The 16709-nt window shown below is 36.2% G+C and overlaps 1 protein-coding gene across 3 annotated transcripts in view; it reads left to right on the top strand.

Moving 5' to 3' along the window:
* Positions 1-16709, top strand: part of LOC111047500 (solute carrier organic anion transporter family member 74D) — a 59940-nt gene that overhangs the window by 31942 nt on the left and 11289 nt on the right. For 2 of the 3 annotated variants that reach the window (XM_039423481.1, XM_039423489.1), the window contains 3 exons: positions 9286-9341; positions 14282-14548; positions 15293-16358. In XM_039423481.1, coding sequence (XP_039279415.1) covers positions 14306-14548; positions 15293-16358 — 1309 coding nt within the window. In that variant the 5' untranslated portion in view covers positions 9286-9341; positions 14282-14305. The remainder of the gene's footprint in view (positions 1-9285; positions 9342-14281; positions 14549-15292; positions 16359-16709) is intronic. The other variant, XM_039423478.1, reaches the window with a different exon arrangement.

The raw sequence follows: 16709 nt of genomic DNA, 5'->3' as shown, positions 1-16709 counted from the left end.
TCCATAAAATTTGGAAAATTTCCTTCGTTCTCTTGAATTGATCACGTTTTGCTGTTGCGCCACTCTGCATGTCATTAGATCAATTGTTTGATGGAAAATTGTTAGATAGGGGAGTAGTGATGAAATAATTTTCAAAGATTGCTTTGCTTGAACCCTTTTTATGATGTTGAAGAGTTTCTTCAACTGCCTGAATCCAGCAGCATAGACCTGCAATGTACATGTCTGATGAATAAAGATTTTTTTATTCTTTTTCTATTCTATGCTCTACAACCGCTGAAACCATGTAGGCATAATACCATTCATTGATATTATTACTTATTGACTTGGACTCCATCATATGTGTAGATGTTCTAGTTTTTGGCGTGAACTTATGCATTTATATATGCTCATGAATCAAGAAAGTTCTCTATCTATAAAGAAAAATCTATCTATCTTTTCATCCCGAACAATGAGCAAAACTTTGTTTATCCAATAAGTCTTGATATCGTTCTATGAGGACGATTGAGTAGTCGAGGATAGTTTGATTATTTCAAAAAATATCTAGAATATTAGAGATCGATTAGAATCTCTTCATTACTTTCTTTATTCAAGTAAGTAGATGATCAAACTTCTAGATACAGTATATTCATTTGCATTGATCTTATTTGAAAAAATGAAGAAGCGTCTTGGAAGAATCACTGTTGTCTATTGAACTGTGATTCTTTCATGTACTTAAATTCCATAATTATAAACTCGTAGGAAAGACTGACTATTCAATGCTATTTGACCTATCCTCTCCTTCTCAATCAAGCTTAGTAATAATTGTACAATATTATTCTGTGACAGACATGTGACCACCCTGTGTGATAGGAGAAGTGATGATGAGAAAGCTTAGTTCTTATTATCGAAATAGATAATTTTTGAAATAGAGCAGGTGTTCTCTGTGTCCTCATTTCAAGACAGCTGCATCAATTTCATAATAGCTGTTGATTAGTATCGTATTACTTCCGTTCCACATTCTATTGGCATGTCATTACTGGTAGCCTCACCAATTCATCCTAGATCCTTCATATATTCAGAAATTTCTTATTTAGCTTCGACAATTATTCGACGATTAGAGCTACATTGTCTTGATAAAAATTCTGATAAAGTTACATGACTAGAAACCTTAAATGATTTCCTGGGAGAGAAATGGTTCAAGGTTCTTGCTCCCCAATCTTTACAAAGATAAATGTCATTCGTAAAAATGGATAACGAATCAAATACAGTATTAAAGTTGCATTTCAAAATTGATCATCACACTTGAGCATGATGTAAGTAGGCCTACTTATTGATTTAGAAAATGAAAGCATAACCATTTGCCGCAGCAGTGGGCTACAAAAGTCCTGCAACGAAATACGCTGGAAAACATGTCAATGAAAACACTATTTTCCCTGGCAATGGATATCAATTAGAACCTGGAAGTAGAAAGCAAGTAAGAAGCTCTAATGTTGTTTGCGAACCGCAATACTGTTTTGAGACACATTAGTATGACCTTATTACGCTGTGTAATTGAGTTCACCGCTGTTGGCAGAATTGCATAATTGACGCCCACATCAGTTTGCTGGAATAAAGAGACTTGAGTCGCGTTTGTGAAAGTTTTGCATGCCTGGCCTTGATTGGCAAAGTGGATCCGGGAGTCTTTACTACTGCTACTTGACATATTCTAAAAATAACCTCTATTCATTTCTGTCTATCTGTTATCTCTGTCATGATGCTGGAGAATAGTTCGACCAGTTATATTATGACATATCAATGTTTGTCCTATTTTCCGAGAACTGACAAATTCGTACTTTCATCCATCATTTTCATTATTTTGTTTGTATGTTTTCCTGATTTGGCGTAAGGATAATTACACCTGATTGGACGTTTCTCTTCTAGGAACGTGATTGTTTGAATTATTATGAAAATTCAAGCCATTGGTAGTTTTGGAAGTGTTTTCCATTTTCTTTCAAGACTCGAATAGACATTTTTTTGATACCTTCATACCATACTACTTTGATACGTTGAAAGTTGCAAGACAGCTAATCCCCCGCACTGATAATATTACTGGAACTGGAAACTCAACAGTAAAAATAAAACAGTGGTGTCCTCATCTGAATTATCACAGTTATTGTAAATTGTCATCCATTTTCATAATCATGTGGAAAGCTATTTTCTTAGTTGAAGCTGTATGGAAAACTGAATTAAATATTTATAAAAGCATTTTCTCTGCTCAAATTATATTATCAACAACCTTTGACATAATGAACATTCTGAAATGATTGATCCTCATTGAATAATTCATCAGAGTCAACAACTACTCATTCTCTGAATCTTGATTGAATAGTTCTGAACATCTAATTACTAATCCTTTTGTTGGAACGGAACTCACTCTATTCACTATCCAGTCATGAATAAGTTTTACTATGAGATTAAATAAACTTGAAGTCTCAAACATCAATCAATAACATCAAATTATCCTCATAACAGATAAATTCATAGAAATGTTCTAAAAACTATTTCATAGAGCACTAATCCAATTTCAGTTCAACCATTTTCTGTAGAAACTTTCCATTGTAGTACATCCACTAGTAATAAAGTGCCTTTGAGTTTCACAATTGGAAAAAGATGAAAGATGAATCTATCAATAACTTTGAATTGATTTTAACTTTGAATTGAATTCTGTAATTGATTTTTCAAGTAGAAAATAAAGTATTCCATTCTCTTCTCTCAAATAAGCATTCTCTCAACATTTTTTATTAGTACAAGTTCATTGTCCTCCTGGATGATCAGTAGACGCACGGTACAAACAATCGTCAGACTCAGCTGGAAATTCATGTTGTTTTCCGCAGCACAGGAAATTGCCAGCTGACCAGACTTGGGGTGGAAATTGGAAATGTAGCCGGCAGAATGTCAACAGCGTCTACAGTTCTGTATAGTCGGCTATCGACCGGCGTTTCCCTCACACACAAACGCAAACGCACCGTGCTCCAAGAGGGTTGATGGAGACACGCAAACGCGAATGTTCCTCCTCCTTCTCCCTCATCGCCTCATCCTTCTCTTCCTTCTTCTTCATCTCCTCCTTTATCCAACCCCCTCTTCCTATTTCTCTCATTCCCCGAATTTTCCCCTCGATACCTCCTCATCCTCATTGCTTTCATGTTCTGAGGACTTTAAATAGAGCTGCTGTTCAAGATTATACGTTTTCTTTGCGCCTCTATTCCCCTCCTCCTCATCCCAACACACGCAACCCAATCCCCTCCACTGGCCAAATCCCAAGAATAGACTAGCAACTGAACTATCTCAACTATTCACTGAATGAAATCAACAACTCAACTCATCAATTGGGATTCTAGATTTCTATTTCATGTACAATTACTAATATTATCAGTTTCGACTTGTGTAGTCAAACGTCATCAATATTTCAGGGAATTCTATATTTGAGACTCCAGTTCAAACGAGAAAAAAATGACTTGAACAAAATGAGTCTTCTGAGAAACCTTTTACTTTTGTGATTTGTAGAGGTGCTCTGAAAGTCCACCTATTATTTTTATTGCATTACATTTGCATTTGCATATTATTCAATCTAATCAAGCTCAACGATGGAGATCTCTCTTCCTCATCTTCGAAAAGGGAGAGGATTAACTCAGATTAATTTATGCTAAGATTGAATTCTCGCTCCACGACTCCACCTACATAACAGTTATCAAAGCACCTACGTGTAGTCTATGATTTTAGTACCCTCCAGTGAATTCTAACTTAGCGGGGTAAATGGTGCTCAATTTTCTATGCTGAATTTGAATTGCGAAGCATTTCTTTTTCGTGAGTCTAACACGAGTTCAATACGTTAGGTTCAATATTAACAGTTCACCATCAGGTTACCTAAGAGTGCCCACAAGGGATGGTGAATACATTTTTTTTGGGGGGGGGACTAAAAATCGAATGAATCTTAGGGGTTTCCAAAAAAGTAAGCATAACAGAGTTTAAGATGACTACTGACATTATTTTGTAATTGAGGGAAAAAAACTTAATTTTTCCTAAATTTAGGGGGGCGCCCATTCACCCCTGGGATACCATCAACAACTGTGTGTAAACAGTCGTTTGTTTTGTTCAGATTTCATTGTAACAAAAATGAGGCAGAGAGGCGCTTGAGTTGGTATTGGACAACCTATAGTTACAAGGAAAGTTGTAGAATGGAAATGCCTAAAATAAATGGAATGCCTCAACTGTCAATGAGAAATGATCAGCATCATGATCAATGAAAGTTTGTTTATAACAACTCAGATATCACAGAAATGTCAGAACTATTTCAATCTTCTTATATCAGCTTCTACTGGTTCTACTATTGAATCAAAATCAAGCATTATGAATAAATAACTTGTCCAATTCACACATTTAGATAAGAACTATCATCATATTTATTATTGTTTACACACATAATTACAAAATTCTGGGATTGTATATTTTTTCTAAACATTCATAATAAATTGATCTTAAAATTGTTTAGAACTTAAAGATGATCCTTCGAATCGTATTATCTTCGTCTAACTCATAGGATATTCCAATCTTATTTCAAAATTCTTGAAAAATTACTAAAGTAGGCTGCTATCACTAAAACCTTACATTGTTGTTATCATCTTGAACATTATTTTCTATAGAATATCAAACACTCAAGTTTGATGTATGGTTTGAATTTATTCTATAACTATAAAGTTTCCGATAGTACCTATCGACATTTTATGTTCCATCTCTCCACTTTTACTGAATCTTGAAAACAACAAACATGTCCCCATTGAAACTAAAATATTACGACTTGACGACAGTAAAATTTCTAATTTCAAAAACATGTATCTGTTTCCGTATCCTGCATCATACTGGGCCTATAAGCTGTAAAATAAATGCTTCTTGCGTTTTGTTGGTCTGGGAAGAGTAAATCTCGTGGATGGGAATGGAACACTTACTGTAGGTGGTCTCCAGTCTCCACCAGGTGGGCTTTTGCCATCGTTGTCACATTCGCCCACGCCTGCGTTGTGCCTGCGTTTTGAATTATGGAGGCGCATCTCATTCGGAGAAGGATGCTTACAGCATTTTCAAACTTTAAAACTGGAAAAGTACAGGTTTCGTAATTCAATACGCTTTGATATTATCAACCTCAGAGATCTAGACGATGTTGGTGATTGATTGACCATTATTACTATCGTTCGAAATCGCATGAAATTTGTTCCAATTGAATGTGAAATGAGAAATCTGATCATGTTCGCATCAAATTAAAATCTCCATATTGAAATTGATGGCTAAGATTGAGACTTGATATTGAATCGATACATTTTTTCTTGAATACGCTTGAATGAATTGTATACGCATCTTGAATCATTGCATGAAATTTCTTAAATCTATCGATGAGAATATAATTTTGATTCATCTTCTATCTGTTTGATGTGATATGTTATCTCAATTATATACTCATCTATGATACCCTAACAACCAACGTCAACAAGTTATTGTTCTATTTCTTAATTACTGTCGATATGTCGATATCACAGGGGAGTATATATACGAATAATCGTTTTCCAGATATATTGAGAGGTAAAAAGAGGTGATCAAAAATATGATTGGAAAGATTTGAAATATAATTACTCCAAAGAGAATTATCATCTCTAATAATCCTCGTTAGGATAAGACAATAATTTGGTGAAATAAGTGATGAATTTATATTTCATTTTTACTGAGCTCAACGTTCATTGATCAACATCTAATGGCCAATCGTAGGGCTTCACCAGTATTCTATATATTTTTGCTGCTTAATGTTTATTTATTCACAAGCAAATAATAATTTTTTATGGTAGTTCGGAACTGCGTTGATTGAATTCAATATTGAATAATAAAGTTGATGATTTATATTTAGGGATAAGATTAAAAAGCGATCGACATCAGTGATTGTATATTTTTTAGACATTTGTCAAGCATTCCAATTTATTCTCGAAGAACCAAATTAATTGCTATCAACTACCCGGAGATCTCTGCTACTGCAAATCAAATAGGCAATTCACATTACTTCCCTCTTCCCTGTTATTGGATACATTCGCATAAACATGCGTGCAACAGCGTACTTTATATCCTCCAAATTCGCCAAATGATATTTTTCATGGGAGGTCAGTTTGATGAGGCACTGATGTGGAGCTCATGGCAGGATGCACCACTTTGCAGTCGGACATTAATGCAGTGTTAACATCCATTCGTCGCAGACTTCAATGTCATGAGTGAAACCATTGTCATGGTTATACTTGAATAATGGAAGGTTGTCTGGGAAGGAGAGGGCAGGCCAGGGGGAGAAGAGAAAGAGTGCTATTGGAAGTCGTAAAGTTTGTGCGTCCAATTGGTGTGTTGGGCCAGGTCAGGGATTTCCAGACTTCAAGGATGTCTGCTCCACCAAATGGGAAATAAAAGTGCAACTGGAAAAAATGTCCAGGAATAGGTCGGCGCTAGGCTTAATGTCTCTTACACATTGTTCGTTTATTCTTAACCTTTTGCATGAACGTGAACACTCAGTGCAGAGTCATGCCTCCTCATAAAATAATTCACATGTTTTAAAATACAGTATTCATTTTGAAATAATATCGCTATTGATCAGAAACATTCTGTTCCATTATTTTACAGAGTTATACTTCAACATAGTGATACTATTGTAATACTTTAATGACCACGCGTGCACTTGCATATATATATATATAATATATATATATATATATATAATATATATATATATATATATATATATATATACGCATCCAATGTGACTCAGCCACAGAGCAATTTTCCATAGACGAACAAAGCTATCTCTTCTTCTTATTCCTTTCACGCTTAAGGCATCATTGCCTGTTCCAAACCTCTTCGCCACTATAATCAGACCATCTTTTTCTTGGACGTCCTTTATCTCTTTTTCCAACTTAATACTGGAATAATACCACCATTAACTTGGCAAATAGAGAATTATTGAGAACTTTTCTGTCCGTGTTACGTACCGTAGTAATTAGACTGCATACTGGATAGCATGGTTTAATAAATGCACCATTCTAGATGAATTTCAATTTTTCATGAATATTACAGATAATAATCTTCGGAAGCTTCCAAATCCGCTTTTCTGGGGAAGATCCCTGGTGCAAGATTCTCTATATACGTGGCCCCCACTTTCTCAAATTTTAAATTCTGATGATTTAAATATTTTCTTCATTACAACCATTCAATTCACATCACTCGATACCTCAAAGGCGCTGAATCTGACAAAATGTTTCAGCCAATTAGAGGTCAAAAAATCTAGAGGATTAGAAAATGAATTCAAGATCATATTGAATTCAACCATTCAAAAGAAAATTGTTCTATATATCTTTGTAAATCGATTCAATCATAGTTCATGGCATGAATGAAAACTTTTCGAGTGACCCCATTCATATTGTACATTTTTTCGTTTCCACCACTTGAAAGCTATCTCAGTTGATTCAACTCTCTCATCTCGTGGCTTCAGATAAGAGCTATGACGAGCCAAGTTTTTGTGTAATCGAACATGTAATTAGGTGAAAAATACATATTTGAGATATCCCCATTCTTGTTGAGTTCAATGACCGTAGTTGGCATCATTTTTGTGTATTCCATAATCAGTCGTTTCTTGTTAAAAATATTGTTATCGAATAAAACAGTTTTCAACATCCGTTAAATACTTCGTACGTTGTGGAATAAGATAAGTGGATTATGAAAGTAGTCAATGTGTTTTAAATAATCAAAATAATTGACTGAATGTCAACTCATTCTATTTGAAAACAATATGATTTATTGTACTAATGATATTGATGCACTCTATTTTATTCATTACACAACCACCTCTTCTTTTCTCGTTGTTTGTATTACTTTTTCTCTGTATGTTTTCTGTAAATAATATCATTATCCATTATTATTCACAGTTTCAACTTATAATTATGTGCATTATTCAAACAGAGAACTTCAAAACTGGAAAAGCAGAAATTTAATCTACTAGTTTGAGAAAATCGTTCATGTGTCCTCATGGGGTCCTAACAACCGTTTGTGAAATCAGATTTCACAAGTGAAAAAGGAAATTAGAAAGAAGAAGTAAGAATATGGCCAAGGAAGGCCGACAGATAGAAAAAAAGAAATAATAACACACAGCTAACACAATCGTAAAAGTGCCATTCTCGAAATGAAAAGTTCCAAAACATATTATGAAGAAGAAGAATGGTTTTGGAAGAAGGGCTTTGGAGAGGGGGTCCCTTTACTCGCCTCCTACGATAAGCTGGGATACTGTGGGTGTCTTCTGGTTTTTACCAAAATCTTGAGTCCAATGTTCGACTCAAAGCTCTCCCAACCGACAGGGGGCTACACCATTATCAATTGATTTATTCAATTATCTCATACACCAGTATCAAACGAATTGAACTTGTCATAAATCTCTGTTAGTTCAAATTCTTGGCTGATAATAAGATTATAAGAATAATAAGATTATTTGACGCTACACTTTCATCGATGATCTGGAGTTGTTTCCATTGAATTTGGTATTTCTATTATTCACTCTTACAGCTCTTGTATTGAGTGAAATTCTTGGATAATGCTGTTTCTATCCAAAACTAGAAACGCTCAAATACACATCAGACTAACTAAACAGATACTTCATCAAGTGAGAAGTGATCCTCTTTTCTACTCATCAAATGGCAGCTGGGGTCGGATAGAATATTTGTGTTAACATTGACCCTGACCTTGAACAGAAACAAGGGAACTAGAGAGCTCTGTCACAGCCAACCACGCTCACGCTCTTTGGCCTTCATTGTTGTTTACCCTGAGGAATACACATAACTAATGTTATCGATTGCATCCCTTATCCATCAAACCCTTCCGAATTCCCCAGACAAGCATCAGAATACTAGACAGACTATTGATATACCAGACAGATAACACACAACAAAGTCTCATATTTTATAGATGAGCCCATGTATGTAAATTCAAAAGACTACAACAGGAGGTATACTTCACCTATAAATTTGCTCTTAATGTGCACATGAGAATTGTTTTTCTGATGCTTATACGTTACTTATCGATTAATTCCGCCTCTAATAATATAATCGATTGATTGTTTCCATTAGGTCACGTGTTGATTGATATTGAATTCGCCTCTAACAATAAAACTGTGAATTATAAGTGATTGAATGTAACTTCTGTACGGTATTATAAAACTATTAAAATTAATTCTTCATTTTTTACGTGAAATTTTATTTGTTACAGGTAAATTACTGGGTGACGGATGTCAAACGATGAATGATAAGCAATGATTAATTGGGGTACGTAGGTTGGAAGATAATATATTTTATCAAATTGAAGAATCATGTAGAAACTGTCAGGAAAATATGTGAATCCACACAGATATAAAACTTAAAATCACAACATTTATAAGATGTCATTTATGTAGACTTGTATGTTTCTGAGAAACGATTCTACTACAGTAACACAAATTTTAATCCCGGTTGAATTCCAAGAAAACCAATCAGGGAATCTTCCTTCTCATAAAAACCTTCTCTGATTGGTTCTTGTGGGATTTAATCATGATTAAAACTCAATTTGTGCAACCTGGCCTAAAACTCCAATTCTCCGTACTCCGATTATCCGAATCGCCAATAACTCGAATTGCTTGTAGAAGAAAAAAGGCAGAGTTATCGCAAATCTCTGATATTTTCAGAAAGCATCCACCCATTTAGCAAAGTTTGATCCATATAATAGAGTATTCAACCTGTTATAATCAAAGTAAATACTGAAATATATTTAATGTAGGATTGTTTTCTAAATGTCCCGTTTTTGTTTGTGAAAAATCCAACTATCCCAATATCTTGTATCTATCAATTTATAAATAAAAAAAAATTCTTACCGGATTGTTCCTCCGGTCCCGATTAATTCGGATGATTGGAATTCTACTGTACTTCAATTGCAAATGAACGTTCTCTCATTCCACGTTCAGATCTAGTATATACAATTTATATGAGTCTTTGCATCCATTTATTACTTAGGGCTGTTTGAAGTATCTGTTCAATATCATTGTTTTTTGAGCATTTTTGACCTGAAGAGAGTTCATTGTTCTAATGCGATGCAGTCCTCCAGTGAAGTTGTGTACTGACTTGGGAATAAAAAAAGCGTGTTCTTGCACAACCAAGTCAATTCATGCCTCACTGGTGACTCTGTTTAACCCACTTGTTCTGATCTCGGACTCGGTTCATTGATCTTATAGCCAGCTGAACTCTCACCCATAAAAATCTTTGCTCTGTCTGCAATAGATTGTGGCCAATATGACATCCAATGTGAAGGATTGATTACTTCAATTACACTTGAGCAAATGTGGCTCTTTATGATTATGAAATCTTCCTATCGAAAAGCAGAGGTTGGAAGTATATTAGAGAAAATAGACTCTCAATTGTTTTTCACAAGAATTTTTTCTTTACAGTTAGATTTGTTACAGCAACAGCATCACATTTTCATTTTTTAGCATTCTTTAGTCAATAGCTTCATATACCATACTCCCATGAGATTTATCATTCATACGTTATTTTACCAATCACCAATTTCACCACTCCAGGAGGAAAATCACATATTATTGGTGGTAATTACTGGAATATCGCAATTATTCAAATGCTAATGAATTAATTTGGATTTTCGTTTAATAATAATCACATATTATTGTTTCACGAAGGACTAATAGAATACTCCTTGAAGTTTTACTCCGAGTTCAAGTTTCTATTAAGTGAGATAAAACAGTGGAGTTGATAGATCTGAACCATCAAAATAAAGGATTTAGAAGAGAAGTAAGATCGAAGAGAATTTATTAGTATATCTTTTACGAGTCCAAATAACATATCTAATATTCAAAACATCGTAATCTATCCAAACAATTTGTTTATGAGATTGACCTACACTCAATTTTCAACACTGATTGACCATTGGCGTCACTGATATCCAATACAATCATTGTGGTATAAAACTAATATCAAATTGAGAATTGGAAATATATATCGAATAGAAGTGACTGAGAACGCAAATAATTATTTGAAAATGGGAAGTAGCTATTGGCTCCGTGGTCGCTCGGATTTAAATCGCTCAGGCCCGTTTGCACAAGAGCCGGTTAAATTTTAACCGTGATTAACCTGATTTCACGAGAACCAATCAGAGAAGGTTTTTTTGATTGGTTCTTGTGTCATCAATCACAATTACAATTTAACCGACTTTTGTGCAACCGGCACTCAGATTTGAAAAGAAAGTAACGTGCGCCTGCTAAACCCGTCCCATGAGTTAACACTAGAACGTCCCAGTGAAGAACCCACGTAACTATATAGTATTGTAAGAGAAACTTCGAAAACACGTAAAGCTGTATAGGTCGTTTCATTTCTTATTCACATCATTCCCAACTCAAACACAAGCCTAGAACTCATGTTGAAATAACCCTTAGCAAAAAGTTGCTATATTACTATTTATAGATCAATCCAATCATTATCAGGAATATGATAATGTTCCTAATAATAATACGCGTATAGACCATAGTGTTTTCTTACTTGCTTCCTTACATATTTCAAATAATGAGAAATTCTATTTTCTTTAGTTGTATCGATAGAAAGTTCATGCAATCTTGAGACTCTCGATAATCTAGCGAATTTGATGAAATAATCTTGATTGAGTCCTGTAAAAGTATCAAGTAGACTGCATGCTAGTGCTAGGAGGATGAGAGGAAGCATCTTCCAATAGTTCAACAAGTTAATTTACGAAAACGTAAATTATGATAAGGGTAGTTTTTTAAGGGTAGTAAATTCTCAATTTTGAATACAATATATCACTGACACAACTTCTTATATCTCATAGAGGTCATTGTAGTGATTTTAGTAACAGAGTTCTTCAGTGAAAAATCAAAAGTGAAGTGCGGACATCACTTGGCTACAAAAATACTGTAATTATTATTATTGAGCGTTGTAGTTGTAGTAGAGCGTAGTAGCTTGGCTGTAATATGACTTGTAAGCTGGCATTGAACTCGATCAGGGCCAAGGTCGTGAGTCGGAGACGGCGCAGCGCACTCAATGAGCCTGCACAACCGCCAATAAACATGTAAATAGATAGCTTTTTTATTATTTAATTCGGAAGAAAGCTACGTCATCACTGCTAGGGGCGGTTCCACCAGTCATACATCAATTAACATTAGTGTATCCTTCATCAGAGACAGACACAACAATGATGAACAGTAGTGAGCTAGACATGTCTACTGTTTTTTGCATTTGTTGAGAGCTTAACATGATTGTCTAAGCGCTGTCTTCTAGGCAACTGGGGTTTCCCAGAACATAAACTTGTGTGATATAATTCAATTTCATGAACGCTGTATTTTATTCTCATTACTTTGCAATTCATTGAACACCGTATTATGTATGTTAGATTTTCTTCTCAACTGTGTACTGAATGGGTTATTAAAATATTCTGAGAAAATGTTATCATAGAACATGAGAATCTCCGATTTGATAATGATGAAAAACGAACGTCTGATATTTCCTGGAATTATTGATACCTATTGATTATTGATACTCCTGGCTCTTACAGTATTTGCTCCATACGAATCCATCAACAAAATATATTATTGAAAGAAACTGAAAGAAATGAGTGAACTCACTGACTGGTAAATGATGAATTAATACTACCGTAAGTTATCAAGTGCGACTGCACTTGACTCTAAACTTCTAGTCCTTCCCACTGTAGTCAATTGTCATTAATGCGAAGATTCACCAGTTCATTAAAAGAGAAAAGATGGTCATGAGATAGGAATTTGCCTAGGGGAACGCATTCCATAGTGTCAGGTGAAGAGGCCTCTCTGGCAGGCAAAGTTGGCTTTGCTGCGAGTCTGCCAATATTCTACACGTGCATTCAGGACCAGCCATCAGCCAGCAAGCTCATTGATTATCTCCAGCCAGCAGATCCCCACAAAGGATTACCACCACTCACGCACATCATCACCACACACGATAAACTTCATTTGAAATTCTTCAAGGTGATGTGATGGCACTGCTGCAAGATCATCGATTTTCTTCCCCTATCACAAGAAACACAACTTGGACTTCTAATACATAAATATTATCATGCATACTTTGATGTCGATTCAACGTAATATTATTAGAAGTGAGCACATCGTAATTTATTCTTCTGGGTCCTTGACTATTCATGAATGTCTGACCAGTTGTTTCTGGTTATAAAGATTATACTTTGAATATTGAAGAATTATGTAACTTTCATCTTAACAAACGATTTCATCCAATGTAGGATTTTTGAAATGTCCTATTCAATAGTGAAAAAAATACTCAAAAATTGAAAATAATAATGATGTTAATCAAGACTTATATTGTAGCTTGGAATAATTATAAACCCTTGAATACGTTCTCTTACAATAATATGAATAATAATAATATTTGTAAAATATAATTTGTAATATTTCTAATAATAGTTGTCAAACCAACATTGAAGAATAATAATAACTTATCATAACTTGGTCGTCAAGTTGAAACCTTCTCTTACAATAATGCCTCATCCTTATACACCTATCCTTATACCCTTATGCCTTATCAGATAACAATGTAATCTTATTATATTAAAGCTGCAAATGACAAAAATTGGCTTATAAAAGTACAGGATAGGAAATACACGAATGACGCATTATCACGTCTGAACTACTTAACTAACTAAAACTTACTACTTAACTAAACTAGTTAACTTAGAATTTTGCAAGGAGACTCATATTTTTTCCAAGGTTGGTTATATGTATATTTTCAATTCTTCAAGTTTTCAGTCCGTCAAGTTTTAAATTCGTCAAGGTTTCAGTTTGTGATATTTTTCTTTAGTTGTTATCCATCTATCTTTGATATTATAAAGGAAGGAATTGGCTTATACATGTACCAATCCAACTCTTTATTTTTTTCAAGAATGACGGAGATTATTCAAGTAATTTCGACAAAATATAGATTTTTTCCATGTTTCCTGGACATAAGGAGATTGCAATTTAAAATTTCCTCAGTGCAAAGCACGGGATACCTGCTAGTGCCAAATGAGGTATTCTAGTTTTCAGATAGCCAATAAAATCACATTACTGAACTTTATTTCTTCATTGCCCATTTATATTACAAATATGAATTAGATAAAACAAAGACATACGTAGTTATACATCACTTGATTGGATAACATCTTAATTGTAGGTCTAAACTGTGTGTTGCAGAGCCTGACCGAATGGTAGGCGAGAATGGTGACGAAGGAAGCGGTAGTCGAAGTGATCAAGGATCCGGTGCAGACAGATGTGTCGCTGTGGAGCGGCGACAAGGAGGCGGTGAATGGCAATGGAGGCGGTCCACTGCTGGCGCCGCAGAACGGCTCATCGGGGGTGGCAGCAGCCCAGCGCGGGGGCGGTGAGCGACTGCCCCTCGACACTGAGGACGAGGACCAGTTGCAGTGTGGACTGGGACCATGCAGTCCCTGGTGGATGCAGGTAACTTCCATTTCAATATTGTCCAATATTGTCCAATATACTCAACGAATGAAAGGATATCCCCATAGATCCAAGAAGATGAATATATCTTATATTATCCAAGATATACGAATATATATATATATACTTAAATCCCATATATATGAATAAAGAAATATAAATATAATATTTACCCTATTTAATAAATAAATAGAGATATAGGGAAAACTTTAATATTTTTCAACTACCCCGTTTTGTACTATTATTGTCGATTCCCTCATAATCATGATACAAAATATAATACTATGGTCCATACACTTGTCATAAAATTTTATATAGAGTGGCCTAAAAGAACCCATAAGGTTTGCTTCAGTTTGACCTTGTTCAAATATCTAATTTGTCGAATTCACCCATAGTATTCCTTGAGAGATTCCATAACTCTATAAAGACGAAATTAATTTAAAATTATGCGAATGCAGGGAACTATCAATACAAACCAAGCTACGATAAGAATTTCTTATCATACTTATATTCCAGTATCTTTTCTGAATTTATAAACTGATAAACATACTTGGTGACACTGTACCAATGTGTCACAGTATCACTGTTATTGTAGGTACCGATATTAGAACCCATACGGAGAATGAAGAACTCTTTTAAATTATTTAAGTGGGTTACAATAACAATTTTCACACAATACATACATTTAATTGCTTGTAATAAAGTACATGCATTTATATTAAACTAATTTTGGTTTGATTTCAGATCTTCGCGTCGAAGCAGGCATTCCTGGTGACATTCTGCGTGACGTGGGTGCTGCAGGGCATGTACTACACGTACTTTGTGAGCGTGATAACAACGATAGAGAAGCTGTTCCGTCTGCAGAGCAAGACGACGGGCATGATAATGAGTGCGACCGAGATCGGCCAGATCGGCTCGTCGCTGCTGCTGACCTATTACGGCGGACAGGGCCATCGGCCGCGCTGGATCGCATGCGGCATGGTGCTGTTTGCAGTCTGCTGCTTCGCCTGCGCCACGCCGCACTTCATCTACGGCCAGGAGCTGCTGCAAGCGAATGACGCACTGTATCGCGCCGCGGCGCCGCCGGTCAACGCAACCTTTGACGCCACCGCCGTGCAGCCGAACGTGTGCCGCGCACCCGAGTTACCCATGTACCAGAACTCACAACTCACCAACCACGAGACCTGCGAGGACAGCACCCGTGCTCGCGAGGACGCCCACTCCAAGATCACCAACGTCGTCCTCGCCATATTCTTCGTCAGCCTGCTGGGCGTCGGCATGGGCCAGACAGCCGTCTACACCCTCGGCATCCCCTTCATAGACGACAATGTCGCTTCTCGGGAGTCGCCTCTCTACTTCGCCATCACAATCGGCGTGCGCATCCTAGGTCCTGCCCTCGGCTTCATCCTGGGCTCGCTATGCACCCGACTCTACGCCGACCTGTCGGTCACCCCCCACATCACCCCCAAAGACCCCCGCTGGGTGGGTGCCTGGTGGCTGGGGCTGGTGATCGTCTCCTCCACCCTCATGCTCGTCTCGTCCGCCATGTTCATGTTCCCCAAGCGACTCGGCTCGCACCGACCGACAACTGCCCTCGCCAAATCCGTGGAGCCGAGAAGTGGCCGCCGAAACCCTAGTCTCAGAGATTTTCCCAAGGCAGTCAAGAGACTGCTGAAAAACGATATACTCATGTTCAGAACGGCAAGCAGTGTGCTGCATCTGCTGCCCATTGCCGGCCTCTACACGTTCCTGCCCAAGTACTTGGAATCTCAATTCCGACTGGCTGCTCACGATGCTAATCTAGTTTCAGGTAAATAACAATAAAGCGCTCTCGCTCTCTCGATGAAATCAATATCAAATAGTTTCCACTATTATATCCGTTCAGGTTTATTTTTGCTGAGTATAGGCCTATATACCCCCTACGTAAGTTTCATGAGTTGAGTATCATGTGTAATTATCATCACCATTGAAATGGCAATGCGATGATTTAATAGGGTCTTGAACTTCTATACCTGTAAACTTATTCATTGATTTTATCATTCATGTGCAGAGTAATCTGAGAGATTAGATATGGCAGTACCTCCTCCCCGAACAATTTGTTTGTTGTAAAATTTCAATAATAATTTTCAAACATTAAATAAAATGGTTGTCAAGTTTTGTT

The sequence above is a fragment of the Nilaparvata lugens genome, chromosome 1 (genome assembly GCF_014356525.2).
Source record: "Nilaparvata lugens isolate BPH chromosome 1, ASM1435652v1, whole genome shotgun sequence".
NCBI lineage: Eukaryota > Metazoa > Arthropoda > Insecta > Hemiptera > Delphacidae > Nilaparvata > Nilaparvata lugens.
Note: the sequence above shows the minus strand (reverse complement) of the source record. Positions and strands in the feature narration are given on the sequence as shown.